This window comes from Gadus chalcogrammus, chromosome 11 (assembly GCF_026213295.1).
Source record: "Gadus chalcogrammus isolate NIFS_2021 chromosome 11, NIFS_Gcha_1.0, whole genome shotgun sequence".
In the NCBI taxonomy this organism is placed as follows: domain Eukaryota; kingdom Metazoa; phylum Chordata; class Actinopteri; order Gadiformes; family Gadidae; genus Gadus; species Gadus chalcogrammus.
Window position 1 is genome coordinate 17,609,227 of NC_079422.1, and position 19,252 is coordinate 17,628,478.

The following is a 19,252-nucleotide window of genomic DNA, read 5'->3' on the forward strand; positions in this document are numbered from 1 at the left end:
CTTGCACACAGTAGGGGGTAGCCGCATCTACCGCCGGCCCATCCCACCGTCCGACTCGATCCTGTTAAATCAGCCTTGAGTTCACCCCCTCCACCTCTAAAGGGGTGCAGCGTCGCTCTAATTGACTTTGGAAACACGTCGGGTGGGCGGTAAGGTGAGAGATCGAAAAAGATAGTGCTGCGCGGTGTGCACTCGTGTGTGTGTGTGTGTGTGTGTGTGTGTGTGTGTGTGTGTGCGCATATCCGTTGGTGTCCATATCCAAGCACACTGTTATTTTTATTTTCAGGCTGATGATGGGTGTAGGTCCTCACGCCTAGGTACAGCCTGAGTTTGGATGAGTGGTCATTGGATTAAAAGGTTAGGGTTTCCTCCAGGTTTCTCCTACTCTGCCCATGTGTTGAACAATAATAAAGGTGTAATCGTACTTCAAGTGAACACAAACGCAAGTCTTTTGTGCATTAGTAGATCATAGGCAAGGCTTGTAGGCAGGCTTAATACTTTGGTCGTTCCAATCCAATCCAATCCACTTTATTTATGTAGCACAATTTAAGCAAACACAAGGTTCCCAAAGTGCTGTACAACAAGATAAGAAATATTTGAAGATAATTAAAATACACTGCCCTCATAACACGTGAGTTTTAAGATGGGATGTATGAAGAGACAGTGAAGGGGCTTCCCAACCATCTTTATCAAGGCATGGCCATTGCTATGTCTGTCTTTTAGTTTGGTAAATACATTTAGGATGTCCATAATTGCTGCCTGAGATGTTGACCGATACTGACATGGTGACTTCACGGCACCCCTTTAATGCAACGTAAGAACAACACAAATTTAGGCCTTGTGGTCATACGGCCCCCCTACTGCGCTTAAAGCTTTGCTCCGATGCACAACAGTAGATCTAAGTCTTTAATACAGAGCCAAGTTAATACATTGGATTTGGGATCTAGCACCTAAGTGCTTTGTCACGCACAGCGCTTCCTTCCTGGAATGGGGAATCGGATATGCCCATATGTTTCAGTCATCCGAATTAAGCCTGGGATCTTGAAGGATTGTCTGGTAATAACCATAGCTGTGCTGCTCTCCCAGCACTGCCGGGGTTCTGGTATATCAACAGCTTGTGTTAAGAGTGTAAGACACAGCATGCTATCACAGGGGCTCAGTGACAAACACGTTAACCCAGTTCTCAACTTGTTTGCAGTAGTGAATTGGTTTTACGAGTCAACTTGTAGGAGAAATGAAAAAGTTTTTTTTTTTTTTAAATCATTTTAGGATTGATGGAGGAATAAGGCATATTATGATATTAATAATAATATATGTTATATAACACACAGAAAAATTGGACCCTATCTTGATTGAGATGATAGTGATGTGAAAGCCAACAAAATAAGATTGTATCGTTCCAGAAGAAAAGGCGGTCTCTTTTAATCCGTCCAGATTCAACTGCCTTTGCTGAGCTCTGTCGGAGCACTTAACCCCGGTGGATCAGAGCCGTCCCACACAGTCACATGCCCCCAGTGTACATCCTCCTGTCCCTAAAAACACTGATGTCTTCTCAAAGATGGATGCTTATATCACTCTCTGACAGCCAGGAACTGAATCTGTCTGATTTCACAAGAAGACATGGACAGCCCTTTATGGGTAAGGCCCTCACTTCAGGATGTTGAGACAACGATATATTAAACAGAAACACCCGAGTGGTCTCTGCGACTTGACACGTTTGAATCACATGTTCCATGTTGTGCCTATTCAGTCGCCACGTAACGAATGTGAGGACTCGCATGAGCAAGCTATACGGGGAGTACGACGGACCCAGAGTGATGTGAGCTGAGTTGTAAGCGATACACTCGCCTCCGTTGAGCACATGCGGTATGTAGAATGTATCGCCGCCGGATCAATGGCAACTGCACAAGATCGATGTAGACGCAGCGACCGCAAACGTTCCAGTGGGGTTATTGATCAACGTCTGCAGCGGTGCTCCATCTCGGATCCACACCCCGGCTGTGATTAAAAAAGACGCGAGCCGACGTCAGCCGACTGATGAAACCGTCTTGAGATGAGGTTCCCACGAGGGGGATGTTGAAGCCTGTGGTTCTGTAAAGCGAGGTCTGCAGAACCCCCACCCAAACCCAGTTTGCTGGAAGTGAAGGAGATCAGTCGTGATAGCCCCAATGAGAAATGTAGCTGTTCTGGATATGATAGTACACCTTTAATAAACCTATACCTAATGTATTTATAGGCTCTCAGAGGAATGGCGATGTATGATATAGGCCTGACACTATACGAAATAACTGGGTTCTATACAGGTGTGTATGGCTGGAGTTTCTTTTTATAAAAGGTTAGTAAAGGTTTTAATACATGCACATCTTTAATTTTTTTAGGATTTTTTTATTTGATATTCGCTAGAAAAACCAAAAGTTTGCGGAAAAGGGACATTGCGTTCGGTTTAGCCTTGTTCTAAAGGCCGATCATATGAACAAGATTTCACACTATTAGATCTTTGGTATTCACATTGAGTGGGAATCAAATGTGTAAACGACACTATCCTTACATCAATCAGCTCTCAATGAGCTATTGAGATAAAGAGGCAACAATGACAATATATTGAAATTAAATTAATTTCATCACCGTGGATAAAATTGTGTGTGGAAATGTTGAACGAATAAATCAAATTATACTATGGTATTAAACCAAATTGTTCTTAACGGCTTGATTCTTTTTTTTATTGATAATTATAATACTAGTTTTGACTTAGCCTTGACTTATATAGCCTTTTCAACTAACTAATTGTGGCATATGCACACAGTGGAGATCGCAGCTGCGTGAGTCTTTGTTTGTTCTTTCATACAATTAATGAAATCATTAAAAAAGGTAAATGTCATCAGCATTATTATTATATCCCACTGTATCTCCTAATAAACAACGCAGGCCTATCCTTGTCTAACCCCTCAAAAAAAAAAACACCATAGCCCTTCTGTATGGGGCATAATATCTACTACACTGGCAGGCCTAATCGGTTGCATCGCGTTAATTATAGGTCTAATTGAAACTTCTACGCGACTTGATTAAAACAAATAACACATAAATACAAACCCACCACACCAATGAACGTGCTGTGGTAGTCCCACTTGGAAATAGGCAGAGCTGGGTTGGGTCTAACCTCTCACGCCTGCCCCGTCAAAGCCCTGGTAGTCGCACTCGCGCACGTTTCCCCCCTCGCACTGATTGCTGGGCATGCTCCGTAACACAAAACAAAAAATAATAGGAGACAAAACCAGAATGCGGCAGCCCTGTCAATCCGTCAAGGTCCCGACGTTGGCCCCTTGGAGGATTGGAGACACCAGAGTATCCTGTCTCTCACCAGCATGTCGATGACCGAGATCTCATAGCGACACCCCATCCCCGTGGAGAAAGAGGACCTCAACCAAAAGGCCAACCCCCCCCCCCCCGCCCACAACCCCCTTCCCCAGCCACAGATGATGGAGGAGGGGTGGAGGGCTGAGCTTAATGGAGGTTGAAGGAGGATGCAGGCTGGGGCATTGGTGTGTCTCTAGTCGGTCCTGGGTGTATTGGCCGCGGATTGAGACGGTGTCAAATGTCAGCAGCAATAAGATAACAATTTTGTTTTGTGGTTAGAGGATTGTGCCGGGTAGTAAACATTGTTATTGTTTTTTATGGGGGCCGTATATTGAGTTTCCTAAGCATCAGGGGAGATCAGGTATTAGTGAGGGACGGCCGCCCTAATGGTCATTATGTTGTGTGATAACACCGCCGTGACCTCTGCTCAGAGGTCATGTTGAACCGTCAAAATTCACCCTGGTGGGGATCAGGGTCACGCTCTCCTCAGCAGGTGATGAATCACCTGTGTGTGTGTGTGTGTGTGTGTGTGTGTGTCTAGTTCAAAGTGTATCAACGTTTCGCCCTTTATCTTTCTATGTCTTAAGCGGGGATAAGCAGAAGAATTTCCGGTTCAAATATGTAAGATGTTATCCCTTTTGAGGTGCTTACATGTGTGTGTTTGCTCTGAAATGTCAGGATCAGCTTTACATTTCTAAACTTTGATATTGTTCGTTTACTGTAGATCAGGTTTCCTAGGATCAAGGAGACGTGTGGGTAGGTTCCTGATCAATGACATGAAAGTTATTTCCCATGGTACCTGTGTTTGTGTGTGTGTTCGTCTGTGTGCCCTGGTGCATTGTCCCTTAAAGGCATGTGGTAGGCCAGACCTCGGTCTCACAGGAACATTCTCATTGCTACTATGACAGCTCGAAATTGACGAGGAACACACACACACACGCACACGCACACACACATACACACACCACTAACCCTAGCTTGATTAAATTTAGACATTTCAATATGACACCTTTCCAATTTTCTTTTTTGTGTCATTTCCTTGGTTTTGACCTTGTTGCGTTGATTTTCTATAAAGGCTTTCATTCAACAATGTATGAGTTTTGAGATATGGAAGTAACTGAATTTACAGCAATGATTTTAATTCAAACATGAGGCCAACCCATTTTAAATAGGCCTGCAGCAATACTGATACAATACACTGAAATGGGTGGAATATTTACTTACGGGTATATTTATATTTTACGAATAATAAACAAATTGCTTTTATTCAAAGCCTTTACATTGAATCTTTCATGATAATCTTTTTGAGGATGTCTTTATGAGCAATTAGGGTTTGGTTATCTTGCTCATGCATGCCTAAATGTTGAATGAACATTGAGGCATGACACAAGAACCTTTCTGCTAGGGGTCACACCCTAACGACAGCACTATGCTAAGTCCATCCAAATATGCACATTTGAGCTCAAATAACAGGAATAGAGTTATCCCCGTTAATCCAGCCATCATCTCCTTTCGGTTGTTCTTGTTTGGAGAAATGCCATTAAATGGTGAAACTCAAACCCAGTACAAGATTTTGAAATATAAAATATAAATGAATCGCTAAGTCCCCTGTGTTTGCCCTGATAATTAATTCTTTCACATTGCCCGCACTGTCAAGTCTACCGTCGGGTTTGTGGGAACACGTCGAGTGTCTTGTCACTACAAAGGCGGCGTGTGTTTGTGTTGAGGCCCTGTTAGCCAGGCCCTATGCATAATTCACTGTGATCTCCTGTGATCAGCACAGGAGAGATCTCATTTAAAGCTTATTAGTGTAGAACAGGAATAGCAAACAAATGTCGAGGCAGACGAGCCGAGCTTAGCTGAAATAATAGAGAAAATAAGTGCAATCAGAGAGTTATTTGTTTTCTCTACTGCGTTCAGTATTCACACACACCCCTTTGGCTTTTTCTACGTTTCTTATGCTCCTAAAATTGATTGAGTTTGTTTTGACAAAGCCAGTTTTGTAGGAAACATGCAAAAATAGTTCTGCTGTAATAAAAAGGACCTATTTGCATTATATTAATATTAATGTCCAGAGCCTTTTCTCAGAAGTTTGTTTAAGACCATGGCAGGGTTAAGCACCTCAATTTGCTGCTTTTACCTTTCTATTCAGGTCAAAGAGGTCAATTTTGCTTATATCAGACATGGTAGTCTTGTTGCTTGTCGTCGGAAGGTCTTTATGTATTTTTGGCAAACTCCATGCAAGTAATTTTCTTTTTTACTAAAGTGCAGCTTCCGTCGCGAACCTCTTCCGTAATGGCCTGGTTGGTGGAGGGCTGCAGAGGTGGTTCTCCGTCTAGATGATTGGGTAATCACAGAGGAACCTGGTGGCTCTTAACCTCTGACCATGGCTTTCTCCTGCTATGGCTCAGTTTGGCCAGCAAGGGCAGCTCTCGTAGGTGTCTTGGGGAGTTCCAAAGTTCTGCCATTTTAGAATGACGGACGTCACTGTGATCTTCAGAGCTGCAGATATATTTGTTGTTAACTTCCCCACATTGGTGCCTCAACACAACCCTGTCTTTGAGCACTTGGGACAATTCATTTGTCCCCATGCCCTGGTGGTTGGTCTGACAGACATTGGCTCCTGGAAGAACTTGGATAGACATGTGTGTGCCTTTACAGAGCATGTTGTCCAATAAGTCTTATTTGCCACTGGTGGACTCCTTTCTTTTTTGGATGCAACATAAAATGCAGAAAAGGCAGAAGAGACTGGAACTACTGCAATCAAGGTCCACTGCAGACTAAATTCCGGACGAAAAAACATCAACAATGTCTCTGCTTGCTGAGAGTTCCCACAGCATAATAACATTGCGTAGAACTGTCTAGACCTGCCATGTAGCATATTTACAATGATATGGTCCAACCAATTGCAAATGTCGCGGTTCAGTGGTCTTATGTAATCAAACAAAAATAAAACCAGGATTTGTAAGCGGTTTAATTTATTCTCACAAATGTGTTTAATTTGCGACGAAACACTGTGCACACACAGTGGCATTCCCTGAGCCAAATGCAGATCCTTGTTGCCACTGTGCCAGCGGAGAGGCTTTCAGCAGGGATTCCACACAAACGGTATCCTCTCTTGCGTTTGACCTTTTCATCGTGTTTTCAAACTTTTAAGAATCGAATGAGTCAATCGGTCCTCCCCACTTGGAGATAACAAGAGGTGCGCTGTTGGGTTTGAGTGAATTGAGGTCTGAGGGCCTGAATAGGCCCGTTGAGCTCCCGTGGTGGTGTGACTAAGCACTAGGAAAATGTCATTGTTGGAGTGAGCCGGTCTAACAGATGGTGTATTGATACTAGCAACGGCCCCCTCTGCTCACCTGAACCGGGTGGCCCACAACACCTGCTGTCACCAGCCCCTCACCTGCTCGCACGCACGCACGCACGCACGCACGCTCTCTCTCTGTCTATGTCTTGCTCTGTCTTTCTCTCTCTGTCTATCTGCCTGTCTGTCTGTCTCTATGTATTTATCTCTCTCTTTGTCGCTCTCACTCTGTCTCTCTCTCTCTGTCTTGTTTTCTCTATTCTCTCTTTCTTTCTATCTCTCTCTGTCTCTGTCTGTCTCTGTCCTCTCTTTTCTCTCTTTCTCCTTCTCTCTGTCTCTCGCTCTATGTCTTGCTTTCTCTATTCTCTCTTTCTTTCTATTTTTCTCTCTCTCTCTGGCTCCGTCTCTGTCTCCAATTTACCAATCGTAAATTAACGTAATAAGAGTCACGTACATTCCAACTAGCGTATTGATTGTGTAGTTGACCTATATTCCCCAACTTACTCGTTTATCGTCTCCTTTTTGTGGCTGCCTTGTGGTGACACACAGAGTGTCACCACACTCGTTCAGGGTCAGGATTCCTCTCGGCTGTGCGGCGTGAGGCTAACACACATAACGGGTCACAGGACATCTGCCGCTGCAGCCGGTTGGGCAGGTGTCTGCTGTGAGTGGGACCCACAGTACTTTCTCAATGATCCCGGCTATAATGTACACAGTGACGCCCGCAGGTGTGTTCTTTCTTGTGCGGCTTGTGTTTAATCATGTGGTGAGGTGATTTAAACATGCGTGTGTGTGTGTGTGTGTGCGGTTGTGTTTGTGAATGTTTTGGGTATAAGCTGCGGGCTCCTTGGCCAGCAGCTGCTGTTGTGTTTTTGTCTATCCCCGCCCTAACCGCTTTTAGTTACCCATAGGGGAAGGATTCCTTGCACAGAATGCCAAAGCCACTGAGAAACGGTGTTCCCTAGGGGCTCATTCATGTACAGACAATGACTCTGCCTCCATAAGGTTGTCTAAGGTGTCTGTGTGTGTGTGCATTTTATTTTCACGATTAGTCAACTGAATTTTTGCTTCAAATTTCTTCCCACATCACTACGGCCCGGAGGCAAAATGTGGTCGTTTTCTATATCCATATCAAATGTAATTCAGAACACCTCAACCCACATCTAATTTGGAAGTTGAATGATTTTCCAAGTACAATTTATTGCCGTCCAAAGAAATCTGTCAAAGTCACAGCCCTTGGGTTGAATGTATTCAGTTTTTGGGGAACTAAGATCGTTAGGGTTGTCAATTAAATCTGCTGTAGGTAAGATTTGACAGTTAAAGTAAAGAGAGAGCAGAAGAGAGCAATGTGGTGCAAAGAAACGCCCCCCTCCCTCTCTCCCTATGTTTTTTATACAGGAATGATCGATTCACCAAACATTCATTTTTAAACCCTAATTTGTCTCATAAAGCACATTCCACTCACTCATACACGCTTGACGGCTGTGGCATTTCTAACAAATCATACTCGAATGAAAGCCCTTAAACCTCACCTGCAGCAGCTTTTAAGTACACTTATTGTGATCCGAATAATCGACTATCAAAGTATTAAGTGCAGCCTCGGTTGCTTCCCCCCAGACCCTGACTGTCAACCACTCTGAACCTTTATGTGAGTGGGACCATCGTTATCCTATTACATAAGCTACACTATTGAAAACTGTACACCTCCGTGCCACTGTAGGACGAATATCCTCTGACCTGGAAATACTCTTGACAGCTTTCTGCAAGGCTTTCACCTTATACAGGGTGGCAGGCATCCCTCGTTCTCCCCTTTTTGCGCCTGTCTCTTTCAGTCCAGTTGAGCTGTTCCCATGCCCCCCCAGGGACAACGACATGACTTGATTATCTGGAGAATGTATATATGGTTACGCAATACGCACACACACGACCACAGGGCCACGGAGTTGAAAGGATACTATAGATGCATTGCTACCCACGCACTTAATGTCTTCACAGTGTGCATGTGACATGTTCGCTGTGTGTGTGTGTGCGTGTGTGTGGGTCACAAGCAGCCCTCGCTGGAGCTATATGATGAAGTTCAGAGAAGGGGACTGGACCGGGTTTGAGGTCATGCGAGATGACAGCTTGGAACCCTTGACCTTTAGGGTGCCTTATGCTCGTACAGGCGGGAGAGGGCTGTGGCACGCATGGCACTGATGGGAAGACAGGAGGAAGAGGAGGAGGAAGAAGTGAAGGATTGAAAAACGGGAACGGTAGCGAGGTGGAAGTGGTGCAAGGAGGAGTTGCGTGCTGATCTACGGCAGACGTTGAGAAGCTGACCTTATGGCGGACCTTTGTCTCACTGTGTGCGGGGCAGGTATCAGGTGGATACCGCTGTTTGTTTACAAACACTGAACCATCTTGGAGATCCTGTCACAGCAGTTTGTCTTCATTGTGTTTTTTTCCCCCGTTATTATTTACTTTTATACGTTGCTTGCTTGTTAATTCCTTGCTGATCGAAGGGCCAACTAACTCAGAGCTGTGGACACTCGCAGAGGAAGGCACGTTGGAAGCAATTTGACCAAACAGGATTTGGAGTGACAGAGGCCCCGGGGCAAAAGCTCTGCGCTATAGGTACATATAGATGTATACATGTGGAAGGAAAGGGAAACACCCGCACACACGCACAGAGTGAGATGCCAACCTCTGTGAGGCATGAGGTCTTTGGATGGGTCAGTGGCTCCCCACCCCAGGCGCTTCTTAACCTACAAGCTTCTCTAAACAGACAGGCCGCTAGATGGGTGCGGAGGGGACGTACCGTACCGTAGCTGGGGGAGAATATGGCCGCGTTCCCCCCCCCCCCCACACCCCCCCCCCCCCCACCTCAGCCTAAATGTGGCTGCCGCAAACCAACCCTGACTCGCTGGCCACATGTTTGCCTGGGTTTATATGTGGCTCACTTGACACTTTCTGTTGATCCAATTGGGTGAATGTTGTTTTTCTAGCTGAAGGAAAAGGCTTCATGAGCTTCTTCAGAAACTTTAGGAAAACTGGTGTCATCCAGTTTAAGTTCAAGTTTTATCTGTCATATATAAAGTCATACATGTTCAACTAGCAGGGAAAATGATTACTTTGCCTGCGCATTCAAATCTCCTCGGAGAGTAAACACAGCAATTACTGAAGGGAGCAGGTGAAATACAAGGTACTAGGTAAATATTAAATGATACAGATCAAATACAAATCCAAAATTAATTCAGTAATGGTATCTGAGATGCTGCTGTGCAGAAGGCAAGTTAATGAGCTAGAGATCGGCTAGTTACAGGCCAAGTTGGATTGAGAAGGTTTGAACGAGGAACAGGGACATTGAATTGCTAACTGTTTTTTGATTCGCCTTGTGGCCATGTTTCCCGTAATATGAAACAGATAATCAGACAAATTGGAGCGAAGCTCTCCAGGCAGCCCTCTTCATCCTCAAGAATAGCGGAAAAAAAACAATGAAAAATAGAGAAATAGAGAAAAAACATCGGCAACCTTCTTACAAGCCGAGTGTTTCCTGTTGAATTAAAAACCCTGGTTAAGGACTCCTCCTCCCTTTCCTCTCTCTTAATGATGTGAACCTTACCTTGAACCGTGCATTTTAATTGCCAACGACTGGGACACAGACAGAGCCCCCTCTGGAAACCATTTTCTTACATTTTGTCATTTCATAAATTAATTTGGGTAGGGTTTGGAGTGTGAGTGTGGTGGGCCCCGCTGAATAGCAATTTAATCAGACATTTGGCTTTGTGCGCTCCACGTCGAGATTGTCTAAAAGGCTGTTATGTGGAATAAATAAGGTGTGGTGGTTGGAACGAGGAGGATGTTCAGAGGTGGGGGTTGGGGGGGCTGATGAGAACCTCTGCCCACTGGGTATAGAGGGGGGGGGGGTGACATCAGTCTGCCATGAAGTTAGCAGGCTGACTAAAGCGTTTCTTAGCTCGCTAATGAGACTCCCGTAATCCCCCCCCAGAGCCCCCTATGTGAATCAAGGTACGGTCGCTGCCGCTACGCATCCGGACAACGTGGCAGCCATATCTCTTCAGAACGCACACGAAATTATGAAGCGTAAAAATTAAATGAATTTTAGCCCATCTCCTACAACCTATGAAAATGTGTCTATATATAATTAGATAAATGTGCAGGTATATATAATTTATCCTTTGAATACAACACATGCCCATGGCTCTGTTAGTGTAATTTATGGAGCGTCCTTGTTAAGCTCTAGCAGTTCCAGAGCCCAAAAATGAAGGTGTCAGGCTCCAGATATTTTTGGATGGGGTGCAGAAGCACAATGACTAGCGCTGATTAGCAACCATTCATCACTTGTTTGGTTTACGGATCAAAACCAAAAAGGATTTTTGGATCAATACGTAGCTAACCCTTTCACACTTGCCTTACAAAATGCCTCTCCTCATGAAATACCCTGTTATGTTATTTTATTGGTGACTGCTTGGAATTCGACATCTAGACTAAAATCTTTTAATTGCAGGGGCCCTAGGTTCAAGGTCTTTCATGGGTCAGCCAGCTGCCCATCAAGCAAGATTCAAAGGTTTTCATTTGTAACATACTCGTACAAGCAGCCCGCCTGACAAGCAGCAGTGTGAAACACGCACACAGGACAGCATTCCTGCTCATAACAACATTGTCTTCACGGCCCCTGCCGTCCCTGACCCCGTGTACCTAACAGCGAAGCCATTGTACCTTTCTCCGTGAAGCTAGTGGCTCACTGCTTTTGTCGTTTTCCAAAACAACATTCTTCTCGCTGCAGAAATGTTTCAGTCAGCAGATCAACAGTGTGTTGGATTTCCAGGGAACAGAAACCCCATAGACGCACTCTAGGTCACTGAGCATTCACGGTCACAACAAGGCAAAACACGCTTTCCCCAAACCCTCCGTCTGCAATAATTCACGACCCTCGGACCAATCGGCTTCGCAGACTCCTGCACCCGTGTGCTGCAGCCGTTCCATGAATTTATCACGGGGTTTATCCTGTCACCTCTGGGGTCCACATCCACAGTTGTTCCCTCCCGCCACCCCCCCCACCCTCTCTCTGTTTTCCCCGCTGTCTGGGTCGGCTTCAGTCCCCTTGGGGGCCATCTGGATCAACCAAGAGCCCAATGTATGCAAATGGGAAGAACACACACACATACACAGGTGCAAACACACAAAAAACACGCAAATGTGTAGACAAATTAATTTCTCTTAGTTGGCTTTTACATTGCTTGGAGAGTGTATTCAATGTTTTTCATTGCATTGAACTTGTGTTTGTGTGTGTGTGTGTTCTGAAGTGTGCACTCAGCATTTGTCTCTCCAGTGGCCTCCGGCTCACATTTGTGTCCTACAGATGTGTTTCCTATCAAAGCGTAGTCTCTCCTATAGAATGCAGGGCTTAGCGATCTTATTGGATGTCAAGTGTCTCTCTCTCTCTCTCTCTCGCTCTCGCTCTCTGTCCCTCTCTCTCTGTCTCTCTCGCTCTCCGTCTTGTATAATGCAATTCACTGCAAATGTGTTTTGTCATATTCATGAGAGCCTTTTCCCCATGCAGGCGTGTTCCATTGGTGCGATTTATTTAACGCGCATCTTTTCTTCTTAAAGCGGTCATCCGTTGTATACAACTCTTTTATAGTAATGCAATATTTATCACACGTTCAGCTCGGGTTTTTACAAGACAGATGTTATACATATCTTCACCTCACACAGGCATCTTTTCTTGGTGTGTTCTCAGGCCGTAATCTGAAAGGTTTGAGTTTTGCCTTTTTATTGGGCCCTGGTTGATGAGCAAGGCCCGTTCCATATTGGGCATCCCCAAAGGCCATGTGAACCAGCCACGTTATAGCCACATTGATTTGCAAACAGATTGCCTGTATCCTGTTAAAATAAAAGGCCATCTCTCCTCTAAACGCCTTTTATTAAACACGCCAGTGGTAAATCCCGGGGCCACGGACAACACATCTTTGCTATTGCAGCGCTGTGGTTTGTTGCTGTAATATAAAGTACCTGCGCTTTGACTACCAAAACAATCCAGATTCCTTCATGCGTTATAACAAACCTTATATCCTCGAAAAATACAAAACGTTTGATAGACAATAGGCCGTCTGTGGTAGTAATATAACGGTACACGGGCCATGAGTGAATGAGAGCCGGTATCGAAATCCCTACATAAGGCGCAAAATGACATCACTACCAAATATGTGACATTAATTCCAAGGCTTGCCGGCAAAAGGCAGGAATAAACTTTCACAGCCAAAGGGGGTGATTCCTGCCAACGGGGCAAGTAATTAGAAAAAATATATTATTTAATATATAGAAGAAATATGACTTATACACATTGTACCTACAAATATGAATGGAATAACAATCCTGGACACAAATATTGTAATGTAATTATATTATTATAATAGTATAACATATTACTATACAGTATACTACAGTATAAAAACTCTCTTGGTGTGCTTATTAGCAAGGAGGCTGGTGTTCCTGTGATGGTATCCTTCAATGGACTATATCATCATGGGATGGAGTACTGTATCATTCAGGCTGCATTATCTGTGTTGCTCTGCTTTGCACAGTTTGCATTGCTTCCATCAACCGTTCCATCAGCATGACCTTCATAGGGGTCTGCTCCCTGCAGCTCCAGATCCTCCTGGATGCTCTGAAACTCAACCACTCCCAAGAGTTTCCCCCTCCAAGTGCAAAGATGCATTGTATGCTACATACGGCTGCACATGATTCAATGTGATCACCATGAACTTCTCTTCCTTACTCCACTTAAAAGCGACGGCAACTGAGAAACGGACTTGCTCGCAACCAAGTGAGAAAATGTGTGGGAGCAATGAGGAACCAGGGGGAGGATAGCCAGCAGCAAAGGACCTTAGGAAGAGAGGATTTTCATAGCAGTTGAGTGCGGTGATTTAATGTAATCTTGTTCATCGAGTGTAAATCTGAAGCCTGCTGTTTAAATGTGGATTTTCAGTGCGTCTTGTGTTAAAATGCTCCCAACCTTCAGAATGCAATTTCCAAAATGAATCATTTTTGTGCAAAATGTTGGAGTGGTTTACAACACAATTTCCACAGAAAACAATTACAACAGAAAAATAATGTAAAACCAAAGAAAAATATTGTAATTTTAATTGAAAAAAAAAAACGCGTTCCACAAACCAACCAGTTGTCCTTCATCATCGGCGCTTTTTAAACCACCAATGAGATGGAGTCGCTGCCCTCCCCCTAACCCATCCCAGCCCTTATAGGTCACGCACTGCAGCCATTCCCCTGTAGCGACGACAGAAACACATGCACAGAGGGAGTCTTGTCATGGTCCATCCCATTGATTCAGCGGGCAGCCGAGTCCTGTCTAACCTGACCGATTCTACGCTGTCCACTCAGCTGTTAAAAGTCGTATGGACAGCCCAGCGGAACGGCAGCGCGGCTTTGCATCCCCACATAGGTTAGCTACTTGGGCTGTCTCGAAAAGCACCAACAGGTGTGGATTCATGTGTGTGTGTGTGTGTGTGTGTGCGTGCCAGGGTAATATGGGGAGCAATGCATTACAACTATGACAGACTTGATATCTCTGACAGACGGGCAGTGGAGGAGGACGAGGAGGAGGGTGGGGGGAGGGAGGAAGGGGGGGGGGGGGAAGCCAAAAAAGAAAGGACGCATGCACAATTGCATTGCACGCTCACGTTGGCTAAGGTTCGCACAGGGGGACCCAGCGACATGCCGCTGCACACCTCCCTGCACTGATCTCTGGGGACATCTGCTCTGGGGCGCTGGCAGCCAGCACTCGCCCTGGCTCCAAACAATCTCCTCGGTGACTGCATCACACGGTCCCAGCCCTCCCTGTCCCATCCCATCCAGGAGCCGCCTGTGACGTGATTGGTCCTTCCACCCCTGCGGCACCGAGTTGACGACTCGGGCGCTGGGGCCTGACTTGCTGTGTCAGCTGTGCCTGTGTGTGTGTGTGTGTGTGTGTGTGTGTGCAAGATTGTGTGTGTCCGTGTGTATGTGTGTGATGTTAGGAACACATTAATGGAGCGTTTGGCGCATTTTGGCAGGAGACACTAAAGTATGCAGACAACGTGTGTGTGTGTGTGTGTGTGTGTGTGTGTGTGTGTGTGTGTGTGTGTGTGTGTGTGTGTGTGTGTGTGTGTGTGTGTGTGTGTGTGTGTGTGTGTGTGTGTGTGTGTGTGTGTGTGTGTGTGTGTGTGTGTGTGTGTGTGTGTGTGGACCTATCTTCCGAGACCATGCCAGAGAACAAGTGTTAGTTGTTGCCGTCTATCTCTTTCCCGTGTTGTCTCTTGATTTGAAGGAGAGGTTCTCGCCTCATTCTCTTCTGTTATTGTAACAGAGCGATGTGCAGCATTCCAGCGTTGCGTCTCCAGCTTTTGACAAGCTGTGGGCACAAAGTGTTTCCCTCCCATCTCATGTTTTTAGATGATCAATTCAGAGACATTCTTAAGATTAACTTGGACAACAATCGTAGCGCTCACTCCTTTTCTTCCTTTCATGGCGATGCTGTGCCACTTAAAGACGAGATAAACAATAGCAGTCTCTCATTGCCCACTCCGGATGCCCTAAAAGTGGGGGTCCATTTACAAAACAACAGAGAGGCAGGTCTAATTGGGTGGCTGTTAATTTGGATAGCGCGTTAATCTAATTAGGTTTATTTTCCCAACGGAGAACAGAGGCATACATAATTAGATGTTCGTCTTGGCCAAACAATTGCAGTTCCTCACCAACCTACTATAAATGTCCAAAAAATAAGAAGTTAAAGAAAGCGTTTTCCTTGTTCATATTATATTCTGCCAAGTAACCCTTGCTCCTTGGCCCGTTATTATTACAATGTTTGCTGATTTCTGGCAAATTAACAATAAATCCTGATAAAATGCATTCAGAGGCTGAACAATTCCTTATAATATCCACTTTGTGTGGAGAGAGGGAGCGAGAGAACGGGAGAGAGATGACAGAAAACACAGGGGAGAGGTGAGAGAGCTGATTGATTAATCCAACTTCACACTCGGCTGTCTGCTGTTGAAAAATCTCAACTCATTATAACACAGAATGAAACGGAAAAGTAAAATTAGACTGTTCATCGCCTCACCCCCCTGATACTACCCACTCCCCTCATCTCACACACAGGCACACTCCCTGACAGTTCCGTGTCACCTGAGAGAACAAACAGCTTTCTGCAATGCTTTGTATTTTTTACTTCCTTTTTTTTTTTTTATCTCCGTCTTATACTTTCATAGTACTTCATCCCACCCCTCCTTTCTCCCCTCCCTCACCTTCAAATCTCTTTCATTTTCATATCTCTGAAAACATAAACACTGTGTTTTTTTTTTTTTTTTTTTTTTTTGTCTTTTCTCTTGGCTTTAAACACAAATGACAGCCCCTCTCCACCCAGACTGCACCGCCGCCCCTCCTCTCCTGGCTGGCACGCCATCAACCATTCCATATCGCCACTCTTTCCATCTCTATCCCCCTCTATCTCCTCTCTCCTCCCTCCTTCCCTCCCTGCCTCCAGCTGTCAGGAGGTTTTCCTTATTAAAGATTCATACCTGAGTCTGGGCAGCTTTTCCAAGGGTGCCTTTTGTCAGACGCACAGAGCATATCTGAGCGCACCACCGCTAACCAGAGGTGACTAGCACACATGCCTGCATGCACATATATGCATTGAATACCTGTATATCTACATAAATATATCTAGATATAAATATATCTCTATCTAGCTTGCTATATTTCTATATCTATCCACCCATCTCTCTCTCTCTCTCTCTCTCTCTCTCTCTCTCTCTCTCTCTCTCTCTCTCTCTCTCTCTCTCTCTCTCTCTCTCTCTCTCTCTCTCTCTCTCTCTCTCTCTCTCTCTCTCTCTCTCTCTCTCTCTCTCCCCCTCCACACACATCTAGATATAGTACATAACGATCTAGCTCTAGATATATAGATTGATTGATATCTCCACACAGAATTATACAGATTCATCCAATTAATTTCCAAATATGCCAAAGAGCAACACCAGTGTTTCTCATAAGCAGTGTCTGCTAATTTAGCTTATTGATACTGCATCTTCAGTTGTCAGCCCCTACCTTTTGGCTTGTGCTGATAACTTGTCGGCAAAGTACACAGCCATGACAGTGACGACGAAGACAACAACGGTGCAAAACAGCCTGGCCACACTGTAGCCATACACGGTACCTCCATTAGCCACGGCCTGCACTCGAGGTAACAACGTTTTGTCTACTCTGCGGTCGAGGGAATAGGAAACACTTCCTCAGCGTCGGGAACCGCCAGCCACGGCTCAGCGGGAACGCAGCTCCCCGCGCTGTCGTGCAACTTGGGCTACATGAGTGGCCGGTCGGCGGGACCCCGTCCGTGCCCGACGTGTATAAATGTATATCGTATGTTACGCCCCACTGATAGAGCGTGGGGATGACCCGTGTTCTGCAAGGTTGTTCTTTAGTCCGCTGCTAAATATGCTGAACGTTTGAGCTAATGCCCTGTCCGTTTGTCGTGTGTGTGTGTGTGTGTGTGTGTTTGTAGGAAAGCCCAGGATCAGCAGAAGAAGGTGGTGCTGGCAGGCTGCGTTCCTCAGGCCCAGCCTCGCATGGACTACCTCAAAGGACTCAGCATCATCGGGGTGCGTGGATCTCTCTCTCTCTCTGTTTATCTCTCTCTCTCCCCTCCCACAAATACCTTTGTCTCGTTCTCTTTTGTGTGTGTTGTTTTTGTCCAGGTGTAGGGCTCAAAAAGAGAATTGCAAGGGGCGAGACTCTCTCTCGTAGTGTCTGCTTTCAATCCATTTGTGTGTCTTTTGAGAATTTGTGTACACACACACACCCAGGTGAATGCAGGCTGGGCTGGGTTCCGTGGGCCTGCTGTGACTGTTCTCTTGGAGGCCGTCCCGGCGCAGGCCGGATCAATAGACCTCCAGGAGAGAGCAGAATGGAGCTTTACAGCCAGACAGAGGCTGGGGTGGGGAAGTAAGCGGGGTGAATAATGAGAGGCTTACGGAGGAGGTGATGTGCAGGGGCAGGGGGGAAGGATCGATGAGGAGCCAGAACAGAAATGAAAAGACTTCACAAGCTCTCTCTCTCTCTCTCTCTCTCTCTCTCTCTCTCTCTCTCTCTCTCTCTCTCTCTCTCTCTCTCTCTCTCTCTCTCTCTCTCTCTCTCTCTCTCTCTCTCTCTCTCTCTCTCTCTCTCTCTCTCTCTCTCTCTCTCTCTCTCTCTCTCTCTCTCTTCCCCCCCCCCACCCACATTCCGTGCGTCGACCTTTGCTGTCACTCGTCCTCATTTTTAAACCCGCCATTCGGGTGTTTTCCGCGTACGACCCTTCCAGGAGGAACCACACAGGGCGCGCCGCTCCTCCTCTGAACGCAAACGATCCGGCGAGGTGGGGAACGCCGGGAGCAAACTGGCGTTCCGTCGATGCCGTCGTACAATCCCGGGGATTATCAGGCCCCTTTTATAGCGGCATGGGATCGCCTCACACAGAGTGCCTCTGGCTCTGATGTGCCTGGGAAAGCCGGGGGATACCGGGCCCTAGAATCAAGATGTCCAGCTGTTGCTGTAATCTGTCGGCGGTTTGAGCAATTATAGTAAAGAAATAGGAACTACTTGGAAAGCAATTGCTGCTGCTTTTTGGGATGAGGTGCGTTCAGGCCTTGTGTGCAACACATGCATATTAACAGTTCACCCGTAAAGCACCCATCTCGAAGATCTCCGTTTCGTTTTCTCTGGCAGCACCTGAGGTGGAAAAACTGAGTTTATGTCGTACCCAGAACCTTTCACGAGTGAGTGGAAGAGCGGGTCCGTCGCAGTAGCTCCGCCATACCCTCTCTGGTGGAACCACACCTGCATGAAAATGCATCACTTACTTGTGATTTGAATGCATGGCGGGGAAGTCGCCACCAATACACAGTCTGTTCCTGATACTGCAAATGCATGGGCACGCCCATCAGTTGGAGTTTGCTGTTGGATTACTTTATTTGGGGATTGATTGTGAACACTGTGTGAGTGTGTGTGTGTGTGTGTGTTAAAGCATAGATCCTCTCATTAAGTGTTATATATATATATATATATATATATATATATATATATATATATATACATGTTAGAAAATATATATATTTACTCTCATTTACTCCGAGAACATTTCGTCCCATATCCAACGATTGGACCAGAGCTGTTTGAAGTATCAACATCTTGTGAGAAATTGCATGAAACAATCCGTCCAAAGCAAACACCGGCAGCTCATCTATTATTCCCTCCACTAGTCCAGCGGGGCTCCCAATGCAAACACGTTTGTGATTGAAATACACACACATTCTCCGAGACGAGACGTCCGTATGGAGAAGATCCAAGCCTCCGAGCATGGGCGCAACTAGAGAGAGAGAGGGGGGGGGGAAGAGAGGGGGAGAGAGAGAAGGTTGGGAGAGGGAGGGGGAGAGAGAGAGAGAGAGAGAGAGGGAGAGAGGGAGAGAGGGAGAGAGGGAGAGAGGGAGAGAGAGATGGAGAGAGAGATGGGGAGAGAGGGAAAGAGAGATGGGGAGAGAGGGAAAGAGAGATGGGGAGAGAGGG

General features: G+C 45.8%; 1 protein-coding gene across 1 annotated transcript in view; it reads left to right on the top strand.

Moving 5' to 3' along the window:
* The window catches only part of cdkal1 (CDK5 regulatory subunit associated protein 1-like 1), a 367,816-nt gene that overhangs the window by 43,135 nt on the left and 305,429 nt on the right, over nt 1-19,252 (top strand). Inside the window, exon 5 of the mRNA XM_056602814.1 lies at nt 17,214-17,310. Coding sequence (XP_056458789.1) covers nt 17,214-17,310 — 97 coding nt within the window. The remainder of the gene's footprint in view (nt 1-17,213; nt 17,311-19,252) is intronic.